The sequence below is a fragment of the Sceloporus occidentalis genome, unplaced genomic scaffold (assembly GCF_023333645.1).
Source record: "Sceloporus occidentalis isolate IW3139 unplaced genomic scaffold, rSceOcc1.0.p SCAF_8, whole genome shotgun sequence".
NCBI lineage: Eukaryota > Metazoa > Chordata > Lepidosauria > Squamata > Phrynosomatidae > Sceloporus > Sceloporus occidentalis.
The window spans coordinates 12922816-12949547 of NW_028316988.1; the positions used below are offsets into that span (position 1 = coordinate 12922816).

The 26732-nt window shown below is 45.1% G+C and overlaps 1 protein-coding gene across 7 annotated transcripts in view; it reads right to left on the minus strand.

Annotated features, from left to right (window-relative positions):
- Positions 1–12764, minus strand: part of LOC149307957 (steroidogenic factor 1-like) — a 33247-nt gene extending 20483 nt beyond the window's left edge. Inside the window, exons 1-3 of one of the 7 annotated variants that reach the window (XM_089534746.1) lie at positions 12698–12764; positions 4383–4498; positions 519–660 (exon numbers count right to left, since the gene is read on the minus strand). In XM_089534746.1, the coding sequence (XP_089390872.1) occupies positions 519–660; positions 4383–4484 (244 nt within the window). In that variant the 5' untranslated portion in view covers positions 4485–4498; positions 12698–12764. The other 6 variants (XM_089534748.1, XM_089534749.1, XM_089534744.1 and 3 more) reach the window with 6 other exon arrangements.
- Positions 12765–26732: the final 13968 nt, after the last annotated feature.

Genomic DNA, 26732 nt, shown 5'->3' on the forward strand with positions numbered 1-26732 from the left:
TATTGTTCAAAGCCAAGCAGTCCCTGCCTCCTACACATACAACAAGCAGCAACCCCAAACTTATGATTCCCTCCCAACAAACTTGGGGGGAAATAGGCTAATTATTCAGAATTGCATCTAGAAAATATCTATATTTTAAAAATTGCTGTGTTGTTGTATGGTGGCCCTATTCTAGGGTTTGCTTCGCTGTCCTGAGGCTGAGAGAGAGTGACATAGAATCATAGAGTTGGAAGAGACCACAAAGACCATCCAGCCCAAACCCTATTCTGCCATGCAGGAACTCTCAATCAAAGCATCACCAACAGGTGGCCATCCAGCCTCTGTTTAAAGACCTCCAAATAAGAAGACTTGCCCAAGGTCCCCCACTGGGATTCCATGGCCGGTTGGGGATTCAAACCTGAACCTAGCAAAATCCAACACTCAAACCACTACACCACACTGGCTCTCAGTATTTAAATGACAGTTCCCAGAATCCCCCAGCAGCACCCCTAAAGAGAAGAGTGCATGCTCTGGCTCACCTTCCAGCCTCATTCCCACAGCCAGGCACTTCTGGAAACGGCAGTAGGGGCACCTCTTGCGCTGCGTCTTGTCAATCTTGCAGTTCTGGCTCTCCGTACATGTGTAGTGCTTGTTATTCTGCACCGTCCTCTTGAAGAAACCCTGGAAAAGGGAAGAGGAAAGGCTGAAAGAGGCCAAGCGAGGAAACAGGGAACACCAGAACCTCTCTCTCCTTCTTTCCATCCCTTGGAGAAACCAGCTTGTCTTTGGGAGGCAAGAGGAGGAGACAGAAATGCACTTTACCTATGCTCAGGAAAACACTTGCCTGAAGTTATAGCAGGGAGAACTGAGGGACTGGTCACTTTAGCACTCTGGATTTATTTATTATGGCTGCATCCTAATTAATGCAGTTTGATACTGTTTTAACTGTTATGGCTCAGTGCTATGGGCTCCTGGGATTTGTAGTTTGAGGTGGCACCAGGGATCTCCGACAGAGAAGGCTAAACATCTCACAACACTCCAAATCCCAGAATTCCATAGCACTGGGCCGGGGCAGTTAAAGCAGTGTCAAAAGTGCATTATTTCTGCAGTGCAGATGCAGTCCTCGTTGGTCAGTTCCAACTAGAGTAGAACTTAGGGCCCCATTCACACTACAGAATCATTGTGCTGTTGTTCCACATTAACTGCCATGGTTCCGTCCTACAGAAGCTGGGATTTGCAGTTTAGGGAGGAGCATTGAGAATTCTCAACCAATGTCTCCACAAACTACAAATCCTGGGATTCCACAAAAATGGAACGATAGCACTATAACTGTGTCCTGTGAATGGACCCCATCAACAGCCAAAGGATCCTTTTTCAGGTCTAAGCATAGGACCTATATCTTTAATTACTTGGTTAAGCCTTATTCCCTCAGTAAATCAATCAAAGCATGAATTGTTCCTTCATCCATCATGCCATTCAGTTTAATGCAATAATAGACCATGTCTATTTCATACCTACGTATATGTATGTGTGTGTGTGTGTGTGTGTGTATAATATGTGTACGAATATGTATATACAGTATATATATATATGTGTTTTCGTGTCGTGGGAAAGATTGTACATATATACATAAACATGCACATATTATATATATATATATATATATATATGTACATATATATATATTCATACATGTATATATATGTGTGTGTTGTTGTTGTTGCTGTTTTGCTTTGCATGACATTGTGTTGCAACCTCTTAGAAAAGAAAAAGAGCAAAATAAAACAAGGGAAATTATTATTATTATTATTATTATTATTATTATTATTATATCATCATCATCATCATCATCATCATCATAGGGGTCGGAGATCTCCTTCCATGTTCAAGAGCCTGACAAGTCCAGATGCTCTCTGGGATGCTATCTCCCTTTGCAAAAGGTCTTCAAAAACGGCATTTGCTCAGAAAACCCAGGCCTTTCTCTCGAGGAGACCCACCTGAGAAAATGAAACCCCCCCAAGAAAACACCAGGAAAACCATATCTATAGCTGACTTTCCTTTTGCTCCGTCGCCTCCGAAGATGCGCTTTTATCACGGATTTAAATCAAATGAGGTTTTTCCATGACTAAGCGCTTAAAAACTTCCCTTTTTATAAACCAGTCTAACTCAGAAATAGCATCGGAATGCTCACACAAACAAGCCAAAGCTTTAATGCGGAGTTAAACCAATCCTTCCTGAATGGAGGAAGAAAATCTTTCTGGGGGGAAAATAATACTAATACTAATACTACTAATACTAATACTAATAATAATAATGATAATAATAATAGCGTTCCCTGAATGATAATTATCATCCAAAGAGGTGCGCTTGAAGAAAGCTCAATAACTGATTTTTTTTTGCTAACATTATATATATAATTTTATAATTATTCTAATATGATATATATCATTATTAATACACACACACACACACACACATATATATATAAAATCAGTATAACAATTGATGATGATGATGATGATGATGATGATGATGATGATTCGGGCTTCGTTTATTTCTGAATGGTTTGGGGATTCGTTAGGTAATTTCGTTCCTGTCGGTCTTCGAGCGCAAAAAGGGGGTGAAAAAGGCAAGATCGTTTTGACCCGGAGTGACACCGAATCAGGAGGAAGGACTAAAATAAAATGACTCTTCCGATTATAGTTATTCCTATCCTTTCCTTTCTTCCGAATTAAAGCCGGAGGAGGGGATGAAACTCCCTTTTGGAGAGGAGGAGGACGACGATTCCTCCGAACCAAAACCAAAATAAATCAACCAATCGGAATCTCAATTTATATTTCTGAGGTTTCTCCCCTAAAACTGGAGAATTTGGGATCAGTTCCTAAGTCGGAGAACCTGCAAGGAAACCGGCGAAAGCCTCCACGGGAAGCCGCTGCCTGGCATTAATAATCAATCAATCAATCATTATTATTATTAATATCCATAACAAAACGGCTGTATCATAATTCGTTTTCTGTCTCGTTCCCACCTTTTCATTTCGCAGGACTTGGCTGGCCATCAGCCACCCTTCATTCCCAGGATCAGAATCACAGAATAATCCTCATCATGTTTCCAAATACTCTCAGGCGAGGCTTTTGTCCTTCCCAGAATCTCCCTTTCGTTACAATCCTTCCCCCTGGTTTCCCATGCTGTTTTGGGGGGCTTTTAGGGCGACCCTTTCCCACATTCCCCCACAGAAAGGCCCCTTTCCCAGACCCTCTTTTGGGGGTGCGTTCAGGTTTAGGATAAAACTTTGGGGGGCTTTTTGTTGATTCGTTCGAAATGAAGGTCGGTGGGGAGCCCTCCCCCCGTTGAAGCCAGAATAGTATTCTTATATTATTACTATTATGATGATGATTCTTATTATATTCCGCCTTTCTCTCCCATAAAGGGCCCGCAGCACTGAAAAAGGACACAAACACAGGGCTGGCCGGAGAGGACGTCCTCCTCGCCCCAAAATGGAGGACCTTCGGTTTAAAAATGGAGGACACGGCCAAATGCAAAGCTCCAAAGGCTGATAGGAATGTCAATGGATGCTTCTTCCTCCTCCTGCTGCTGCTCAAAATGGAGGACCTTTGGGAATGCCTCCTGGACGGAAGGTGGGAATGGAGGACGTGTCCTGGAAAAGGAGGACCTGCCTGGCCCACCCGCTGCATTCAGAGGAGTAAATACACACACACACGATATAATTATGTATATGATATATACATACACACACACACACAGATATATATATAGTTGGGGTAATCTTTGCCTCCTCAGAGAGCCTGGCTTCTTCTAATCCTCATTCCATAATGATCCCTGAAAACTTCCTTGGCACCAATTCTAAGACCTGTTCCTGGAAGATGATGCAGAGGCCTTTAACTCCCCCCAAATCAAGCAATGAAACCATTTCCAAAGTGAACACAGCCCCGCATTCAAGGCTTCCAAGGTGGCCAATGGTTGGGGTTTTAGGGAGAGGTTAAGGAGGGGATGGGGATAAATGAGGGGATGGGGGAAGGTTAGGGGACAGGTTAAATAGGGAAGCCTTGGTTCTCCCTTAGGGGACAAGTCAGGGGGGATAGGGCATAGGTTAGAGAAGGGAAGCTTTGGCCTGCCCCCCACCCATTTCGGAGATCGGTTAGGGGCTGGGGAGGGGGAATAGGCTAGGGATAGAGGACAGATTAGGGGCTAGGGGTTGGGGGGAGATGGGTTGGCAAAGGGAAGCTTTCGTCCGAGGAGAGAGGGGATCATAGGTGAAGAGTGCCCTCTTTCTCCTGGGAAGCTTTAGGTTAGGGGCTAATCAGGGGATAGGGGAGAGATCCGGGGGTGGTGAAGGCGTTTCCCGGGGAGCTTTCCCTCCCTGGGTGCCCTGGCTTCCTTACCTTGCAACTTTCGCAGGTGAGGAGCCCATAGTGGTAGCCAGAGACCTTGTCCCCGCAGACGGGGCAGAGCTCGTCCAGGTCCTCGTCGTAGGAGTAGTCCATCCTCCGCTCGGAGCCTGGATGGAGAAGGAGAAGGAGAAGGAGCAGAAGCGGTCAGAGGCTGAGCCACCGCCGTCGGGGAAGGAAAGCGGGAGAAGGGGAAGGCAGCCCTTTTTATAGCGCTCTGGGCAGAGAGACAGAGAGAGAGAGAGAGGGGTGAGGAAGGATGCTCCTGGTGATGAGGATGATGGTGATGATGCTCCTCTTGCAAAGCAGCCTTTGGGAGAGGAGGATGCTTCTCTCTACTACGAGGAGGAGGAGGAGTGGAGGGCCCATCATTCCCTCCCTCTCTCTCTCTCTCAGGAGACGCCCCTCCGAGGGACCCCTTCCCCCCAATCCTAGGGGCTCCTCCTCCTCCCTCCCAAATATAAAGAGAAGGGGGCCAGAAACAGAAGGGACCCCATTCTGGTCTGCTTTCATGGCCCTTGGGTTCCAATTCCGGCCCTCTTGCCCAAAGGGAACCAGGAATGGGGTTTGGGAATGGGGGTCTGGGGTGGTTAGCTTTGGGAACCAGGGGGTTTTTGGGGTCTGGGAAAGAAAGGGCTCAAGGAGTCTTCCCTTCCGCATCCATCCAAGGGATCCAAACCAAGGGCTGCGTCGTTGGGCCTTCAAGTCGTTTGCTATCATGGGGTTTCTTCACGTTTCTTTGCCTTCCTTTCAGGCTGAGAGAGTGTGACTCGCTTTAGGCCGGGCAGCAATTGAGCCAGGATTCGAACCCTGGACGCTGGGATAGGGATGCACCGAGGAAAGGAAAGGAGAGGAGGCAGAACAGCACCAATAAGAATAAGAATAATGTTAACGATGATGATGATGATGATGATGATGATGATGATGATGATGATGATGATGGCAATGTAAATAATAAAAATGATGATGATGATAGTAATGATAATACTAATGATTAATAATGATAAGGGTGACGAGAATGATAACAATAATAATTATTATAATGGTGATGACAATGATAGTAATAATTATTATGATGACGACGACGACGACGATAATAATAATAATAATGATAATTATTAGTAATGATGATGTTGGCAATTATAGTGATAATACTGTAATGACAATGATGATCATGATGTTGACAATGATTATTATTATTATTATGGTGATGATATTAATAATGATGATGATGGTGGTGGTGATGATAATGATTATGATAACAAAGTTAATAAAAATGATGATAATGAAAATGATAATAATAGTATTTGCGCAGGATGATGGGAGATACGACACAAGGTTGCCCCTTTCCTCCCTCCTCAATTGACCATCCACACGTGCAAAGCGGTTGGTAAACCGGTCTCACTCCGGTTTACATTCCTCCTTTCCTCCCTCCTTCTTGAGAATGAAGGTGTGGAAAAAGGATGGAATCCCTTCCCTCTATTTAACCCCTTCCTGATTACATTTTTAGGCGTGGGAATGGGGCAAGGGACACAGAGAGACCCCCGTTCACACGTGCGTCGACACTGACACGCGTCTGCGTTTCTTAGGAGGCTTTGAAACTTTCCAGGGCGGGTTGGTTTCCCCGCCGCATTTAGATGCTTTTTTAAAATGGAGTGACTCCGGAGTCAAACACTAGGATCAACGAAGGAGAGCAAACCAAGCCAAAACCTATTCTTCTCTTGAAGAACATCAGCCACAACCGTCATAGAATTTGATGGCTCCTTTTTTTTGCCTCTTTAAAGGCTCTCAAATGGATCCCCAACAAAACGAAACGAAGTGGTTCATAAAAGTCGAGGGAGGATGGAGGGGATATGCAAGATTTGGACGCTTTGGAAAGAAATAACAGTCATAATAATAATAATAATATAATAGCAATTCTCTCTTTCTAAATGCTTTGGAAAGAAATCACCTAATAATAATAATAATAATAATAATAATAATAATAATATAGCAATTCTCCCTTCACAAATGCTTTGGAAAGATATAACAATCCTGATAATAATAATAATAAATATCATATAACATAATAGCAATTCTCCCTTCCCAGGCTCTTTGAAAGGAAATAACTCTGGAAAGTGTCACACCACTTTAACTGCCAGGACTCCATTCTTGGGATTTATAGTTTGGTGAGGCTGCCCTCACCAAACTACAAACCTTGCAAACTACCAACTACTTCGACAAACTACAAACCCTGCAAACGAAGCAAGGGTTGTGACCTCCAGGAGTTGGACTGCAACTCCCAGCATCCCTAGGAACATCTGGAAGACCAAAAACTATGACCCCCTGAACATATTAAGTTGTGTTTCTTTTGAGTTTCCTTGGGTTCCCTTCTGGGAAAAGGCAGCATACATCTAAATGAAATAAATAAATGGATGCCTAAATGAACTGTAAAGGGAAACTGTTGTGGGTTTCTAGGAGTTTAGAAATACAGTAAATACACATCTCCAGCCATTTCTCCAAACAGAAGCAGCTTTTTCCTTTTGGAGGGGAAAGGTATAGAGCCAGAAAGTGTAATGGTTTAGGATTGGGAAGGTCACACTTTCTCTTTTATCTATATGGAAAGTCTATATAATATGGAAGGAATTACATATGGGCTCCATGTATGCACACACAGATAGGGATACATAGGAAGGTACTCAAATATCTATATAAATATTCAGTTTATAGGGAATGTATATGTGAGGAGGCTGTGACTACATAGGAATTAGGAATCCTACATAGGAATTATATCCCTATATACTTATAGGTCGGCCATAGAAACCCACTGAATGACTTTGGACAAGTCACACTCTCTCAGCCTCAGAGGAAGGCAATGGCAAACCCTTTCTGAACAAATCTTGCCAAGAAAGACTCATGATAGGTGCACCATAAATCAGGAATGGCTTGAAGGCACACAACACCACAAACTTATGGGTCACATAGTGTGTGCAAAGTAATAACACCCCAAATCCACAAAACAGGGATACGTTTACTGGGAAAACCAAAATGCACAAAATGCAGGTTGCAAGTTTCCTCAGTATGGTTCTTTAAACACCTTTTGCCTGGTGAAGAAGAAGCCAGCAGAGCCTGGAAAAGCTTGTATTTTGTGCATTTTGGTTGAACGTCTACATAGGAATTAGGAATCCTGCATAGGCTGAGGTGGCTGTTTTTCTGAGGCAGCCATTCTTTTCCCTTCAGAGGAGAAAAAGATGGCAGAAAAAGATGCGCTTCCTGAGGGAAGGCTGAGTGGCTTAAAAGTTGCTCGGTTCACATTGTGTGTGGGGTGTGCATATGGGTCCCCTTTTTTGTATTTTTCCTCCTCATTCCTCACAAGGAGGCCCCTAACTCAGGTCTCAATGCCAATTTTCCTCATAGGTGCCATTTCCCCCCACAGAATTTACAGGGAGTTTTCCCGCCTTTTTCTAACAGCCTTCAAAAACTCCCTTCAGGGCCCAAAATGGGCGCAAAATAGGCGGGAAAATCCTGAGGTAAAAAACAAAACTGTAACTGAAATTGTTGTAACCCGCCTTGATCTACGGAAAGGCGGGCTATAAATAAATATTTTATTATTATTATTAAAAGCATTATTTCCACACTATAAATCCACGATATACACGTTGCCACAGGGTTTTATCCTTACATATATATACATATACTATGAAACCCATCCAAAGGGAGCTGTCTTGGTCCTATAGACAAGTACAATAATGCCAAATCCACAAAATATGGGGACAAGCAAAATGCTCGAAATACATCTTGCAAGCGTTTCCACCAGCTTCTTCTTTATCAGGCAAAAGGTGTTGAAAAATCATACTAAGGAAGCTTGCAAGCTATATTATTTGGTGCGTTTTGGTTGGTTTCCATATTTTGTGGATTTGGCATGTTATTGTACTTTGCATAAACTATATATGACCTGTAAGTAAATAGGGATATAGTTCCTAATTTCCTCTCAGGATTCACAGGGAGTTTTCCCGCCTTTTTCTAACTGACCTCAGAAACTCCCCTCAGGGCACAAAATGGGTGCAAAATAGGCGGGAAAATACTGAGGTAAAAAAACAAAAGCATTATTTCCACAGCATGAATATATTTCCTCCACTTTATACACGTTGCCACAGGATTATACACACACACACACACACACACACACACGCTGAAACCTATCCAAAGGTTGGCCACATTGCCCTAAAGACACAAGTACAATAACATCCCAAATCCACAAAATATGGGGACAACCAAAATGCTCAAAATACATCTTGCAAGCATTTCCACCGGCTTCTTCTTCACCAGGAAAAATGTGTTTAAAAATCATACTGGGGAAGCTAGCTTGCAAATTGTATTTTGTGCAATTTTTGGTCCCTCAAAAATACAGCTTGCAAGCTTGATCCCATATTTTGTGGATTTGGCACATTATTGTATTTTGCATACACTATATGTCCCAGCAGTCCTCACCATTCGCAATGCTAGCTTGAAGTTTCAGTCCCACAGTACTTGTTATTTATGTGAAATTATTCACAACAACTTAGGTGCATAGAAAAATAGCCTCTCAGGGGTAAGGCTTAGTTGGCTTCTTTGCCAGAAGCTAGTTTTTTAACATGCAAGGAGAAGCGTGTCTATTCAAACTCCTTGGAAAGCATTGAAATACGTAAACACTAAAAAAATTAAAAATAAATCCATGTTGTGTTTTGTTCTTTGTTGGAAGGAAAACTCCAAAGAGAAAGATCCTTTTGGCTGGTCATCTATAGCTAAGAATAGCAAGGGAGGCATTTTGGCCGTTGTGTTTTGCGGAGGAGGAGGAGGAGGAGGAGGAAAATGGCTGCCCCAGTTATATCCTGCAATGCCTGAGCAAGAAGCCACAGGATAGATGCCAGCTTTTCTTCAAAGCAATGGGTCTTTTAATACAGGATAGCAGAAGGCTGGCCCTCATAAAGCACCCCAGGGCAACAGTGCCTCTGAACATGGACAGTGTGCCAGGACCAGTTCTCATACTAGTAAGATATTATTGAAGGAAAGTGACCCAGCTTGAGCAGATGAGACCGATTCAGAAAATGGAGGCGAAATCATTTGGTTGTCACTCTTTCCAATGACTTAAAGCTCACGGAAGTTACCGTTTTAGACTCATGTTCCCAGAATAACCTTCAACTATCCTACCAACTAGGGATTGCAGTCCAAAACACTATGTAGGAGGATGGACAATGTGTGTCCCTGGACTGCAGCTCCCATGATCCCTCAATCATTTGATGGGAACCGCAAGCTCTGGAGGGCCAACCCAGAGGAAATATTTTTGTGGATTTGGCATGTTATTGTACTTTGCAATCCTGGTAGATTTTGTCTACCAAACTGGAAGGGAAAGTGAATGCCTCAGAAAGCAGGAACAAAATGAAAGATAACCTTGAAAGAAGTGGAAAACTGGGTCAGAAGGAAGGAACAAGGGGGATTTAACAGAGGGAAAATGCAGACTGCTGAATTTAAACCCTCCAGCCCAATACAAATCTACAGGACAAAGGGATGCATGGCTTGGCTCTTGAAGACACAGATAACAGTGTGGTTTTGCAGCAAAAATGGCAAACGCAATTGTAGGCTGCATTGGAATGACTCCATGGTCCCCCAAATAGTTTGATTTGATTCCTGGCTAGCTAGAACCCACCTTAGTGTGCTTTATCCCTTATTTTAAGAAGGTTATACACAAATTAGGATGGAATTCAGAAGGAGGAGGCCATGAAGATGGTCCTTGTAATGGAAAGCAAGACTTTGATGGAAACTTGGAAGGCATTGGGTACATTTCGTTAGGAGGAGAGTTGACTAAGGCAAATGATAGTACCCTTCAAATCTCTTCTCATAAACATCTGAGCTTTGCATCCTAAAGCTAAATCTAATGGGACTTGCTTCATAGGAGGGCATATTTTGGATGAATATGAAGGGAAATATCTTCAGAATAGGACCAGATGGACAACGGGGCCAAAGGATTTGAGGGGGGTGCAAAGGTCTTCAAGCAGAGCCATCTCTCAGACTTGTTCTAGGTTCAGTTTTCTGTCCCAAACCGAGGGTTGGACTAGGTAAAACCTTATAGGACCCTTTTAGCTCTGTGACCCTAGAAGAGTATTCACCCATTCCATTATCTCAGCTTGGGAAAAGTGGAGGGTACCTGTCCCTTTGGAAATTAATTTTAATTTTAGAAGACAAAAAACCAACAAAAAGCCACTGAGCATGTGCAGAGGGCCCTTCCCATCATCACAAGCGGAATGTGGGACCGAAAGGAGCAGAGTTTTAGGTCGGTTGTGGCTTCTAAGTGCACACAATTTTCAGACTCCACACCCAAATTCACAGATTTAAAGCCACGTACGCACAATTTAGTGAATGGCGAATGGCTGTGGCCAACTCCAACCCTTGCTTTCTCATCCTAAATCCAAGGAAAAAGGTGTCTTTTTGTACTGCAGCACCCAAAGTCCCCCAACATAATATAAAAAGTAGTCCCATATATTTGTACATTTTGTGGTCAAAAAAAAAAGAAAAAGTAGCTTTGAAATTAGGTGAGAGTTGTAGTTCAAAAAGTAACTTTCTTGCACACCTGATCTGGCTGAGGGGATCCCTAGTTACTTTGGAATAAGGAAAAATACAACTCCTGTATGGTCAGTTTTTTCTCTTTCTTTAAAAACTAGGAAGGGCAATAATTGGTGTTGGCAAGCGAGAAACCATTTAGGAACAAAAGATGAGGGAAACTCAAATATATTGCCTGTCGGCCATGAATTTCATAGGGTTTTCTTAGGCAAGGGACGCCATTTCCTACCATCTGAAAGGCTTGTAAGAAAGTTTGCCCTGTTCTGTGTTTCTTTTGGCTCATGGAAGCCCAGACCTGGGAATGGCTGTTAAGTTATCTAGGAATAAACAACTCCATCAGCCATGTAAAGAATACTTGCAGATTTTCTCATCCTCAGTGAGAAAGGGTTTCTGGATCCACTGAGAAAACCGTCGACTACGACAAGAGTTTTCACATTTTGAAACATATTCTGTGAAAAATTCGTTTCCACGAGAAATAACTTCTCATGTTAAAAAAGAGAAAGAGAGAAAAGCAGTGCATTTTGCACATAATGCGATGGGTATTGCACAAAAGAAAATGCTATTCCTTTCTCCACAAAATCAGACTAAACTAAATGAAACCTGAAAGAACACCTCTCTCGGAATCTCTGGCACAACTCTATGGCCAACATCTATGTGAATTTGACCACAGAGTTGTGCTGGAGGACCTAAAATTGCCTAGAGCAGTGTTCTCTCTAGGAATCTCTCCAGTGTGAATCTGTGGCCAAATTCCAGAAGAGTCATGCTGGAGGACTTTTGGAGATTGCTAGGGAGATACATAGTAAGGAAATTCAAAGATATAGTCTGTAGAATCAATATGTAGAGGGATCTTGCAGCACTTTTGAGACTCACTGAAAGAAAGAAGTTGCAGCATGAGCTTTCCTAGGCTAAAGTCTACTTTCTCAGATGCATTTAGTGGGACAGACATATATATGCCATTCATATATTGGACAATCTCACATACCAATGGCATATATGTGTGTGTCCCTGGCTTCCACACCACTAAATGCATCTAAGGAAGTAGACTTTAGTCTATGAAAGCTCATGCTGCCAATATTTTTCTTTCAGTGAGTCTCAAAGGGGCTACAAGGTCTTCTAAATAGTAATAGAAATGGGGGTGGGTGGGTTGAGGGTTCGGATTGTATATTTTAACCTTGTAAGCTGCCCCGATTGCATTTTGTAGAGAGGCGGGATATAAATTATTATTATTATTATTATTATTATTATTATTATTATTATTATTATGAAATGTGTGAATAATCAAATCCGCAAAAGTCAAAGCCGCAAATGTGGAGGGCTGACCGTAACGACTGCCATTTGACGAAGGGGGATTCAGGGGCCTAGAAAGACAGGAGGCTGGGATGGGAAAGCAAACAGATAGCCAAGCATCTTGACCCCCTTTATCTGCACCATGGGCCTTGTATGTCACTGGACTGTTGCGAAGGCAAATGCCCCAAAGTGGACAGGAAGCCGATGCAAAACAAACCTAGGAGGTGGCACAAGAGCTTTCCTGCCCTGTTTGCTATGTGGCGGAGTTAAACGATTCTAAGAAACCATTGCACAACTATGGCAGAGTACATTTAGTTTCACAGTGCCCCACATTCCCAGCCTCCCTCACCCCAAGACTGAAGCTAAAGAGCATGCTGAAAGTGGATAAAACCCCGCAATTATTGCAACGGCCTTGACAGCGCCAGCCACTTACATCCTTCACTTACTTGGGAAATGCCTCTTCTCTCTCTCTCTCTGCCTCTCTGTCCACAGAGCTGGAGAAAACTCCGGACTTCTCGTACAGTTAGAAGCAGCCAAATCCTTGGACCTGGATCTTAATCCGGATGGACTGACATGGGAAAAATATATTTTCCTCTTCCTCCTCCTCCTCCTTCCTTTGTGGGGTCTCTTTGTCAGATTCCTTCTCCTACAGGTACCCTTGTTTCCAAGATGTGCAGTTTGTGCCAAGCTCTCCAGCTGCTCGCTGCCTCCAAATGGTGGTCAAGATGGAATAGTTGCCTCATTGGCTTTTCCCGTGGTCACGTGACGCCGTTATAACCAAAAGAACGAAAGAGAGAGAGAGAGAGAGAAGAAAAGGAGAGAAAAATTATGATACAACAAAATGTTCATAAACCAGCTGCATTTGAATGTGGCAGCTGAGAAGATAAAGCGAGACCTTTGCCATAGATAACGCAAGCGGAGAAGGAAACCTGTGAATGGATGAGTGGGGAGAGGAGGCCTTTGCAGGTCCAGAAAAGATGCTCATTAAAAGAAATAAGGGAGGAAGAGGAACCGGGTTTGATTTATGGCCCAACAAGGTCTCCCCCAACGTAGAAGGACACTCTGGTTGAGGGAGCTGGTCTCCGCCTGGTTTAGTCTGGATTTGTCAAACCAGAACAGCTGTCCTGGGTCGATGCTCCAGTCCCGTTCTGCCAATGGCTACGGCATGAAGCTGAGTTGATGGGTTTACTCTGATTGGGACTAACAATAGGATTTAGGCCTGTGCATGTGTTTTCAAAAACAAAACATGACACCAACAAGAAATACTGCAGAAATACTCCAATATGAGACCTGCCCTGGCTCAATGGTAGGGAATTCTGGGGACTGTAGCTTTGTGAGACATTTAGCCTTCTCTGTCACAGAGCTCTGGGGCCACAATAAACAACAATTCCTAGGATTCCCTAGCACCGAGCCAGGGCAGTTAAAGCAGTCTCAAAGTGGATTATTTCTGCAGTGTGTTTTGGACCAAAGTTTATAGCATCTCTTGGTGGACCACAATGCAGAAGTGACAGGTCAGCAGTAGGTTGGTGTTACATAGGATTTCTCACTGACGTCATGAAATACTCCATATTAGCAGAAGGGCACATCATACCCTCACTTTGAGTACACTGAAATTTCCATTGGGGTCCAGAAACACCACAGAATAGATTAGTTTTCTAAAACTATCCTAATGTTTGAAGTTGTGTGACTAACAAGCATTATTTTCTAATTGGTTTTTCAGGGGCAGTTGGGATACGGTGAACTTGCCATCTGCCAGGAAGCTAGTGAAGACTCCCGAAGGCCACGGTAAGTCTACTAAAAAATGTACAAGTGAAAACTGAACTATGGTATGTGCCACAAGGCTCATGTAACATCACCAACCCATAAATTGGCATACGGAGATTCATGCTGTGTGATTCCAATGTAGGGATCTCGCCCCAAAAGTGGTAATATTAGAATACAGTGGTCCCTCCACATTTGCTGGGGTTAAGTACCCCCATGAATGTGGAAATACCGCAAATAAAAAAACACTATGCTTTTTACCTGAAAGAAGGCCTCTATGGGAATCCCCAGGTCCTCTAGTGCAACTCTATGGTCAACATCTGCCAGAAGTTGATCATAGAATCATGCTGGAGGACCTATAAATGCCTAGAAAAGTGTTTTCTCTTGGAACTTCTAGGTCCTCCAGCACAACTCTATGGTCAATGTCCAGCAGAATTGCTTTAGAGCAGTGGTTCCCAACCTTTCTAATGCTGCGACCCTTTAATACAGTTCCTTATGTTGTGGTGACCCCCAACCATGAAATTATTTTCATTGCTACTTCATAACTGTAATTAAATAGATGTTTTCCAATGGTCTTAGGCGACCCCCATGAAAGGGTCATTCGACCCCGAAAGAGGTCCCGACCCACAGGTTGGGAACCACTGCTTTAGAGGATTTAAAGATTCCAAAGAGATATCAATAAAACCTGCAAAGTCAAAGCTGCAAATGTGGAGGGCCAACTGTACTGTTAAACCAATCATTGTGTTAAGACAGGTTTTAACTCTTAAAAGCTCAAAACAGTTTGCAGCCTATGAACCTGTTTGGATGCTAATTTCTTCAAAAGAGGCCCTTTTGAGCATAGCCTCACAACAGAGGCACCTGGACAGGCATGTCTCTGTGTATGCGACTTTGAGTGACCCATGGACTTAGGTAAGGAATACTCAGAGGAAGATTTGCAAGTTTCTCCCTCAAAAATATAACCTCCAGTACCTGAAATATAGGCTACAGTACCAGACACAACTTTCTCCTGTGTTGCTTCCACCTTGTGACCCACGGTGTGGAATCTGGAGTTGCCAGTGGTTCTCCTTTTTAGCTTCTTGGCTTTTCAATTTTTAAAAATATTCCAATATTTTAAAATAATTTTGTGGTTGATTATAGTTTTTTGTGACGTTTCTGAAGCGCTGCAGAAAGTAGAAAGGTGAGCTTAAAATGTAACAAGTGGTGAAATAAATTAATTCTTTGTGGTAAGGGAAAAGAATGAAGGCAGCATTTGTCAAGAAAAGAAAAGGCAGGGTGATGAGTGGAGGATGTTGTGTGAAGCTGCTGTAAAATGCAGTGAATGAGCCAGGGCAATGGCAAGATAAAAGCCTCTTCTGGCACCACTTGGAGAGTTTTGAGGAGACGGGAAGGCTGACTCCTGGAGCTTCTGAAGAACACAAAGCTGATTTGGCTTCTCTGCTTGGAGGGAGCCTCTTTGTGTCGACACTCTCTTGGGTAGCACCTCTGCAAACCATGTGGACAATTAAAAGACGGGACTAGATGTGTTTTCTTGCGTAGGAGAACCATACTTCCAAAAGATTTCCTACTACATTTTGAGAGCTCTTTACATTTTAAAATGCTTTTTTTTTTTCACATTTGTGGGACAGTTCTGCCAACAAATTAAGTTGTGCAAAAGAAATTTTGTTTGTGGGCAAACCTCCAACATATTTGTAGAATGCACAGTTTAATGCACAAAAACATATGTGGGACATGTGTGTGTCTGCATGTGTACAAAAATGAAGTTAATTTTTGTCTCAAAAAAAACCCCCAAAACATACCCACATACATCTGAAATGCAAGAAAATCTTTTAGCAGTGGACTTTTTTCTTGGTGCAGAATATCAATGTATTGAGATATGTTTTCTCATCAAGGATGAGGAAACTTGCAAGTATTCTTTACATCCTGAAATGGTACTGATGTGAACATCCCTGTCTAAAAATGTGAAGATTTGGAAAGAGGATAAATAATTGTACACAGAATGCATCTGTCTGTCGTAGGCTTTCATTCAGCAGTTTTGTCCTATGACTCCTGGTGGGCTGGAGCTGAGGCATCACAAATTTGACTGTACTCTTCCCGCTTCTTTCATGATCAATCTGTCTGTCACTTAGTAAATCACTTTCCCCTCAAAGCTGGGATGCAAGGCAATTTACAAACATTTATTTATTCATTGCTTTGCTTCTCTAGGCAGGCTAGGATGCAGGATGGCTCTGGGTGAGTGAGTACAGAGCCACAACTGAAGCACATAGAGACACCCCAGCCACCAAGGCCTCTCTCTCTTTCTCTCGCTTGCCTGCACCCAGTTGAAAGGAGCAGAGAGAAGGAGAGAGCTGGTTTCCTGCTGCATCCTAGGCAGTTATCAGCTAAATGCCAGATGTTCGGAGCCGGTGCCAATATCATGAGAAATAAATCTCAGGCAGGTTCAAGGCCTCGGCCAGACCAGGCATGGGCTGCCTCAGCTGCTCGCCAGAGAGAGAGAGAGCGCAAGAGCGGGGAAAGGCTCCTGGGCAAAGTGGCTACTTCCTCCGAGGGTCTGTGTGCTAGCTGCCTGCTATTTTGGGCCACAAAGGGGCTTCAGGGGGCAACGGCATGTCTGCTGGCCTTGGGTGCTGTTTCCCCTCTTCCCAAGGACTTGGCTCGCTGTGCGGATGTTGGAAAAGTCCCCTTCTGCCAACCAGGGCTAGAGTCAAGTCATGGCTTTTTAAGTGTGTGTGTGTGTGTGTTCACTTTTGGAAGGGGACATAATAATAGGTCCAGATGGGGTGTGGGTGGATCTGACCCTACCTGGAAACCCCCTTTTCCCAGCAGAAAGAGAAGGGTATGCCTGTGGTTTCTTGGTGTGTTGAGAAGATGGTTCTCTCCCCCTGGTCAGAGTTGGGAGGGCAACTTGTATAAGATGCACAAGTGTCAGAAAAATATCCACCCTCCACCTTAATGTAATAAGGCAATTCCAAGTATCTGATGAGGAGCATTAGCAGGGATGGTCAAGGTCTTTGGAGCTGTATGTTCTTGCTGGTTCTACCTCTCAAGATTAAATGTGATAGGAGTTGCCAGGTACCATAATAAAGGGCAACTTGTTTTGCACCGGCTTTGCAGGAATGGATAACTCGAGTTCCACTCCTGCTGCATTTTGATGTAAAGTGTACCCAGCTCACAGATGTGGGATGTGGAAGACTGAGTCATGCATTCATTCAGTCTAAAGAGAGTTGTCAGTACCACTCTGGTGAGGGCCAGCTGTCCTTCCCAAGTTCTCCTCTATGTCCCTGCAGAGCAGTGATTCTCCCAGCCTCCAGCACTTCAGAGGTTTGGACTTCAGAAACTCCAGTCAGTGGTAAGGGATGGTGGGCGTAATAGTACAAAAAGGGCTAGAAGACAAACAGTTCCTCAACACTGACTCTTCCAGGTTCTGACCATCATTGGTTCTCCAATGTCTAGGCAAAGGCCTTTGACACCTGAGATGCTCCGGATTGAACCTGGGGCCTTCTGCTTCTAACAACAACATGACATTTCCTTATTTTGACCTCCAGTGAAGTCATGAAGAAGGCACTCTGCATATGCTTAGAGAAGGGTCAAGTAATGCAGCACATTCCAGATGTCTTGGATGATAACTCCCACCATCCTCAGCAGTGGCTACATTTGCCAAGGCTAAGAGGAGTGGTACTCCAAAACACCTCACTGCAGCATCTGTGGCTCAGAGATATTAAGTGTCCAGTGTGCTCTGACCAAAAGCTAAAACTAGGAGGCTCCTAGAAACCTCAGGGGTGGTGGTGGTATTGCAAGCTGGCAGTATTCCACTCCACACAGCCTTGATATTTCAGAAAGCCCAAGAGGGAGATAGATAAGGCCCTATCTTCATCCTCTCCATTTTTTATCACCAGCAAGGGTCGAGCCTCTTGCCTCCGCCACGTTCCTGGAACGTGGCCTGCGGCAGGTGTGGCCCACCCGACGGTTTGCAAGCTTCTCTCCTTCCTCGGCTTGCCAAGTCCTGGGTCCCTGACTCAGTGGGACCTTCTGCCGATAACGCCCCAGGAAGAGGAGGAGCAGCATGTGCTTTCCAGATGCTGCAGCCTTGGGTCAGGCGCATGCGCACAGTTAGTGAGGGCGGGAGAACAGCTGAGTGGATCCATCTGCAAATGGCATCCATCCTGCTGGTCCAAGTAGTCTCTTTGCTTCACCTTATTCTTTGTCACATAGCTATGCTCAACTCGGATTCCTTTTGGCCTCAGTCAGTGACACAAAGTCATATAGGATAAGGCTAGCAAACACTCCACCACCACATTTCATTCTAAGCTATTTTTTTGGGGGGGGGGGGGAAAGGGGTAGCAGCATCCAGGTGTTATCTGTAATTGGGAGCAAAGCCTTGGAGCCACTTGCGGCAGAGGCAGGAATTGAATGAGTGTCCACATGCTGTTTGCCTGAACAGTTGGCTCTCCAGATTTGTGGCTCTGACTTTTGCAGATTATTTGCAGTTTTGATTAATATGTTCTCTCTAGGAATCTCTAGGTCCTCCAGGGCAACTCTGCCAGAAGTGACCATAGAGTTGTGCAGGAGAACCTAGAAGGTCCTAGAGAAAACACATCCCTAGGCACCTGTAAGTCCTCCAGTATGAGTCTATGATCAACTTCTGGCAGATATTGACCATAGAGTTGCACTGGAGGATCTGGAGATTCTTAGATATGCTTTCTCAGGTAAAAAGAATAGTGTTTTTCTTATCTGCAGTCTTCTCACATTCACGGGGGTCCCTCACCCCTAACCCCAGCGGATGTAGAGGGACCACTGTAATTCTCAGAGTCCCTCATCATAGGCTATGCTGGACAGAGGCTGCTGGGAATTACAATGCAGCCATATCTGCCCAATTCCCAGCCCTCAGACTATGAAGTGAGGTTTTCTCCCATCCTTAGCATTTCCAATGGGTTGTGCAACATTCTTCTTATTGGGTGGGCTTTTGATACCGCAGCTGACAGGGCTCCCCACACAATCCTGAGACTGCAGCAGTTAAGTTCCTTGAAAGATGTGCTTTTTATCCAGTTCCTTTCTCCTAACAATTGAATGGAGTTTGAAAGCTGAATGCATTTGAGAGCTTGGAACTTTTTAAAACACAGAATGCCACTTGAAAATAAGGTATCTAAGCTCTGGCTAGGGATTGGTGTCAAGATCCTTTGGTTGGGAGCAGCGGCTGTTTCTGGCTCAAAGTTGCCCTATTGACTTCTGTTGGATAAGGGCCCAAGATAAGCAGAATACGGTCTTTGCATTTCAGAGGTATAGTGCTCCACTTTACAAAGTCTAGTTTTACCATCATGGTTTGGAACTGCCCAAATAGGAAGGAAGGAAACCTTAAAAAGAAATAGGACACAGGTATGAAGAAGTCTGACCAGGTGGCAACATTGATTGAGGCAGAGAAGGTACAGCAGTCTGTGTGTGTGTGTGTGTGTGTGTGTGTGTGTGTGTGTGTACATGGAACAGTCCCCTCCAGCTTGCCCCTTTCTTTCACTCTCTGTGAAGGTCAAAGGATGACAGAACAGCCTGACAAACGCCTCAAGCCGAGTCCTTGGGTCCGATAATGTATGTTCCAGGCAATGTTGACACTTGGTGATCCACCAAAATATCAGGTTAACGAGGCTGACGCTGGTGACAGCCGTGATTTGTCCCTCGTCCCTCCTCCTCCTCCTCCTGATTCTTGGGAATGGCAGGGCAGCCAGGCGGCCTTCGGCTGTAAAGCATCTTCATGCCAGGGGGTGTCTTCCCCTCAAGATGAAGCCCATGACGAAACTCTAATGAGTGGCTGAAGTGGGGAAATAACACAATACAGTGTCTGCTCTCATACTGCTGGGCTGCCTTCTCTAGCCTTTTCCAGCCAAACCAAAGGGCGGGAGGGGGGACTCCAAGGAGATTTGAGCCTTGTTTCGAGTAGCAGGAAGGTTGCTTTGCCTAAATGGGAAAAGGGAGCTTGCGGTGTTCAGAGGATGCCCTGACGTTGGAGACAGTGAGTCTGAAATTACACTTCTGCAGTCTCTCTCCCCAAATCCTTTCCTCCCTCTTCAACTTTTTGCATGCGGGCTGCTGGAGTGGATGGCGTTTGGACTAGATGTCCCTTGTTCCTTCCTCTTAGGACAGCCTTACCTGAACTAGTACATTCTGGGAGTGCTGGACTGCAGCTCCCATCATCTGTAATCAGCATGCCCAACAGCTGTATTGGCTGGCTGGCGGGCTGGCTGGCAGACAGAAGTTGGGAATTTTAGTCCAACTTACTTGGAAGACACCAGGTCTAGCCTCACATTTGATTTTCAATACCTCATAAAAGAAAAGTGTACTGAAGGAATGGGTAGCTTTGCATAATCCAGGGGTGGACAAAGTAAGGTCCTCAAAGGCTCCTTTTGCAGTGCTCGACACTCACCTGTATTCCCGCAGTCTACCTTTGTCATGGCAAAAAGAAAGGTAAGACCATGGGATGAACTGCTCTTCTCCTGGAACCAGAAGTGGACTTCTGAATGTATTTTTGAAATGGGCAGAAAAGTAGCCCCCCAAGCTGCTGAAGTGGCCCACCCCTCAGCATCAGTATTCTCTGCAACCAGACAAAACTTCCCATTGGTCATTCTGGTTGGAAACAATGGATGTTGAAGTCTAGAATATCTGAAGAACATCTGGAGAACATCAGTTCAGGAAAAGCAAGAGTGTGCAGGACACAGCAGAATTTCTCTCTCTCTCTGAAACTCTTGGTTTGATGGCATTCAGATCCTTTCACACAGATGGACCCCCACCCCAGTTGGGAATCATGGAACGGAGAATGAACAGTTCCCCTCTTTCACCAGATCCAGAAGTTGGGATGAGCCAGACTTGGCTCAGAGAACCAGACAGACAGCACAAATTAATGGTGCGCTACATTCGGGGGTCTTGAGCAGGGGGCCAGCCACAGACACACTGCCTGGAGACACGGAAGAAAAAGAGGCACAGGATCTCCATGGCAATGGCTTTGATGGGGACCTTGTTGTCAAGGGAAACCATCTCTGAAAGACCAGCCAGTTGAGGGCCAGATGTAGCTTTTTCAATGGATTCCTGGTTTCATGGAGAAGTCAAGAACAGGCAGGTCCTGGTGTCTGAAAACATTTCTGGAACTCATAGGCAGTGGTGATGGAAGGTCAAATAGCGTTCCCCCCAACTCCAGATCCTGTCTCCATAGCAAGAGATGTTTCAATCCCTTTTGCCTGCGTTTCCTATTATAGGAGGAGTTTGGATCGAGACCACATAAAACAGGATACCCCAAATGGCCTGCTGCAAAGGAGTTGGCTACCAACCTACCATCACTGCCTTGGTTGATGAAGAATACCACTAGACTAGTTGGGTTTTTAAATATAGAATGAGCACAGTGCACCATTTTTTTTATCCCAGACAGAATTGTTTTGAGGTTATCCTACTTCATCAGCTATGTTCAAGCCAAACAAATGGACCTGTGGATTATCTACAGCTCTTGCAACCTACGGCCTTTTCCCTTGAGTTCTGGCGTGGTTTATATGGATGGTCCTTGATGAACATGGTTGAATGTGCCAAGTTTGTTGGGAATTGTAAAGGGTGGTGTCGGAATGAATTCTCTTCTTAAAACCTGTCTGGCCAAGAATGAAGTAAATGGTCCATTTGGACTCACCCAGGGCTCCGTCTCTATAATGGCCTGAGAAGCAGCAGCAAGCAGGCTTGTCCAACCACCACGCATCTCCTCAGGGTGGCCTCTGTGAACGTGAAGTTACAGAAAACTCACTCCCTATCACCACCCACTCCTTCAAACCATTCCCCACCAAAAGGGAGGGAAGGCAAAGTGGATTCCTTCTGTGTGATGGAAGGATGGGTGACGGGCTTTGGATTGCGAACCAGATGAAGGCCAACTTCATTTCTGGGAACTTTGGTACGCAAGCCATCCTGGCTACCTCATAAGCTGCAAGAGAACCTTGAGCAAAGGCATGGAGAAGAGACTCAGGAGCCCATGGTGGACTGGGAGCAGCTGCTCACTTCGGCAATGCTGTTGCCATCTTTGTGAGGCTGGCAGGCATGCGTGCGTCCAAGACAATACCTTTGTGACTGCATTGCTCGCTCCCGGCTGAGTGAATAGGCCCCTGGAGCAGGCGCTTGGGGTGTATAGAAATCCAAGTGTACAAAGCCCCCTCCTCGCTGGCTTGCCGCTCTCCTCTGACACGAAAGAGATCTTTAATTGATTCCTTGTTTCCCTCCGCAATGTACTGGTCAAGGCTGCTTTTTATTTTGGTCTGTTTTGCCTGTTGGGTTCCCCTCTCCCTCCCTCCCTCTTTTCTTTCTTGCTGTGAAGCAGCTATTACAAAGCAAGAAAGACACCCTTTGGGCGCTCAAAAGAATCCAATCTTTTCATATCTCCAAACAAAAAGGGATAGTAGCCTATCTTATCTGGTACAAGTCTCCCTCTCCCAGCGCCTTTACTGGATGGCCAGGGAGTTTGGACCTTCCTGGCATAAATGTGGATGCCTGCCTTGCACTTGTCTTGTCCTGTCACATATGGAAACCTCCCAGTGAGGAGGTTTCAGGAATGAAGGAAGCGATATAAAGAGAAAGCAAAACTTGAACGTGCAAGAACCATTCACATTTATTAGTTCAAATATCTAACACTTGGCTAAACATGCGTTTAACACTTATTGGTCACATTTCCACAGGTAGTCAAGTCACAGAGCAGAGCTTGGGAGCTGAGCTGGTTGGACAGGCCCAGGAGGGAGGTGTCCAGCCTGCTGCGTGGCTGGGATGACATTCATTTGGTTAGACATTCGTTTGGCAGATGCCTGTGCCGCACGGCTTTGCCCCCTGTGCTCCAGCTCCAAGCAGGTTAAAAAACATAACAGCTAAACATTCACTATTCGTTATGTTGCGGTGACACCCGGCTTCCCTGATTTATGACAAGGGATTGTGGGAAAAATGTATTTTGATCAGCACCATCAATGGTTGGTCATCCTTTCTCCCTAATAACCTCCTCCCCAGCTCCAAATGGCTTCAGGGGGCAACAGCAAGGTAAACAAGGCTGGAAAACAGTGTGGGGAAATGGCTGTTGTGTGCTGGGCTTGCTTTAATGTATGGATATGTGTCAGCCAGGAGTTTAGTAGGGGAAATGTGGCTCTCCATATGTTGCAGGATTGCAAATCCCATCAGCCCAGCTTGTCTTCCCATAGACCACTGGTCAGCCAGGAGGGTGAAGAAATTCCTGTCTCTGCTGGCAGTGAGATGGGGCATTCCGACTCAATACCTATTTGCTTCAGTTGCACTTCGATTCTCCGCAAAAGAGAACTGTGTAGCCCCATGCGTCTGCACAGACCTTGGTAAGGGATCCAGCTGGCAAATCAAAACTGACAAGGAGAAAGTCACAGTCTTTTAATATCTAAAGGGCACAGTGTAGGGGACAGACCTGTTCTCTGCTGCCCCAGAGGGTATGGCCAGTGGAAGATAAGATTTCAATTGAACATTAGAAGAAACATTCTGATGATAAAGGGCAGTTTAGCAAGGAAACTGATGACCTAGAGAGTTGGTGGGGTCTTCCCCTCTTCATAAAGAGACTGGACAGCTACCTAGTGGGGATGCTCAAGCTGGAGTTCCTGCCTTGGGCAAGGGGACTGGACTTGAAATGGCCTGGGAGTCTCTTCCAACTTTATAATCCTAAAATATAATGGCATCCCAACCCAGCCCTGTGTTTGCATGCCTATAGGTACATGTGGTTTTTGAGTGTATGCACACACCACATCCCTGGACAGTTTGCAATGGTCTACGGATGGGTGATTTGCATCCACTGCAATTCTGGAAGGCCACCCTTTGCCCACCCTGAGATCTGTCAGGAACCAGCTCTGGCAAAGCCATTGCTTGCCCTTTCAGGCACCTCATGAGCCCGAAGAACTCCTGGGACAGCAAAAAGGAGCCAAAGTCTCCAAAACCACTGCCAACCTCACACATCCCACAGCCAAGTTTGTTTGTTTTCTCCTTGTGTCTGTTTCCACTTGTTAAAGAGGGCAGCATTTTGGGGTGGAGAGGGAGAGGGAGAAAAGAAAAAATGTTTTGTTTTTTCACACAATCCCTTTGAGATGATAAACAGGATGTCACACAAGAGGTAGTTTTGTTATGGAAATTGAGTCAATAATGTTATCAACAACTAGTACAAGACGTTTTCATACATAGGAAAGGGAGAAAATGTCTCAGTCACAAAGAGGCAGCTTAGTTGAGGTCAACAGGAGGGCCGTGGGGTGGGGAAGAAGGGGGAGAGGCTTCTCATCCAACCCAGTTTGGGGCGTTGAGCCCTCTTGGGTACCCAGGCCATGGGGTCAGAGGACAGGGTCTAAACAGGCCAGAGAGGAAACGTCCCCAAACGGGGTGGCAACAGCGATGACGGGTGGGCGTTTCTCTGGATTCAGTTTAAATACATATCCCTGAGCATCCGTGGGCGGCCTGAGGGGCTTGCACGGGGAACCCAGGAAACGCCGACGGTCGCCACTGCTGCCGCCCGTCACTGGGCCACCACCATCTTGGACTCACCTACTGCCATCTAAAATACAGCTTAAAAAAGCCCCCAACTATACCTGTTAGTCCCTCGCCCGCCACCCCTTACCCAGCCCCTTCCTTCCTGCCTCCCAGGGCAGTCCTGGTTGAGAAAGAGGAAACAATGCCACCATCTTGGTTTCCTCTGCAAACCCCACAAACCCCCAGTTATGTTGCTGAGTTGGATCAAGCCAGGGAAGGATGGTGGCAGGAGGAGGCTGAGAAAGGAGAAGGGAATGGTTCCTCCCTCCCCTCCAATTATTTAGCTCGTGTTTTCTTTTTGTTTTAGAAATAAAATATTTAGAAGATTTTTTTTAAAAAAGAAGTTCAAGTTTACAAACAGCAACAGAACAGAACAAAACAAAAGGTTGGTTTGAAGGACAGAACTGAATGGCAAAAGGAGAATCCGATCTTCCTATTTGGCTTTGGAAAGTGGTGGGAAGGAGCACTCTTGAAAATCTTTCTAATCTTAATAGCTTCTCTGTGTGAGCCTAACTGGAGACATGGACTGGTGTGATTCTTGCTTCTACTAGGATGGTCAGATGGATGATGATTATGATGATGATGATGATGATGATGATGATGTGTGTGAGTGTGTGTGTGTGTAGGGGGTTAATCTCTTTCAAAACTAAGAATAGAAATTTGTACAGAATCATGCTCCAAACAAAAGCAACACTCAGTTAGGAAACCTTGCTATGCCACAGCTGGGCTGCTGAAAGCCAGAGGCTCAAAGTAGTCCAGGAGATAGAGAGAGAAAAGCCAAAGATAATGGATGCCATCTCTCCCCCACCTGCCCCTGGCACAAGCCTTTAAGCATCAAATTATTCCAAAGCCCCTTTTGCAAAGTGTCTGCCGAGCAAAGAAAAGAGAATTCCAACCTTTGTAGGGGTGTCCTTCAAACCAAATTCACAAATCCATCTAGTGAGGTGACCTATGGTCTCTACACCTCTAGCTACGTTCCTATTTTCTTCACATAATACCTGAGTCCGCAACGCATTACATTCACTTTACCCTGTTTCAAAAAAACAAACAAACCCCAAGTCCTCAGTGGACTTGGTTGCAGGAGGCATTAATGGCAGCCCAACGAGTTACCTTCTGGCTTGCAGCACTAGCCTCTTGGCTCGCACCTGGATTCAGCTTGGCCTCTCTGCTCCCATACAGAAAACAGTGGCCTTTTTTTTTTTTTTGGGGGGGGGGGGGGAGTTGTTAGCACAGAATAAAATGGATTTACAGCCTCCCTCCCTGCACTGTTCTAACAGCTGTGAAGCCATGAGAGGCAGAAGAGCTGTAATGTGATGCATCCCTCCCCAAATCAAGTCACTATATATATATATATATATATATATATATGGGGGGGGGGCTTCTAGAAATCCCACAGATCTATTAGTTTCAAAACTGACCCTTCTTAGCCAAAAAGTGGGGAGGCCAATTCTTCAGTTTGTGCAATGTCTTCCCCTCCCCAGCTAAATGTTCGCAAGCTGGAAGGTAACGTAATCATTGGAAGTATGGTGGATAGCTTTTCCCAAAAGTAGTAACGACAACAATAAAAAATAATATAACACCAATGTCAAGCAGGCAGCACTTTTCTAGTTTTGCAACACAAGACAAACAGACAGAAAAGACAGACAGAAGGGCAGTTGGAGGAGAGGGTTCCAGTCTCTTGGCTGCCCTTTGAGGTATATATGGTGTTCAAAGCAGGAGGAGGAGGAGGAGGACTTCCTGAGAGAGAGGGGTGAGAAGGGAATGGGAGACCCACACTATTCAGACGGACAGGAAAACAAAAGGATTGGAACACCAGTTTTTGGGGGGTGATGGGGAAGGGAATTCACAAAGCCACAGAAAGCTGGCCAGCCCCAGCTGCACGTGGCCATTACCCGTTTCACTTTGCTGGAATCAGCAGCAGCAACACTGTTAGGAGGAGAGGGTTGGGGTGGGATGGGGTGAGAGGTTAGCAAAGCAGGACCAGAGGAGAAATAGCAGGAATGGGGAGCCCTCCCACTCCCACCCCAGCAGCAAACACAACAGGCCAGAGAGTCCGTATGTTTGGCCAGGGGGAGGCATGAGTTGGGCCACAAGCTTCTGCAGCACCTGTAGGGTGGGGGTTGTTGGCTCTTGGGTCAAGCTCATCCATTTTGTATCCCCTACATTGACCCACCAGCTGGGCCTCTCCCCTAGAAA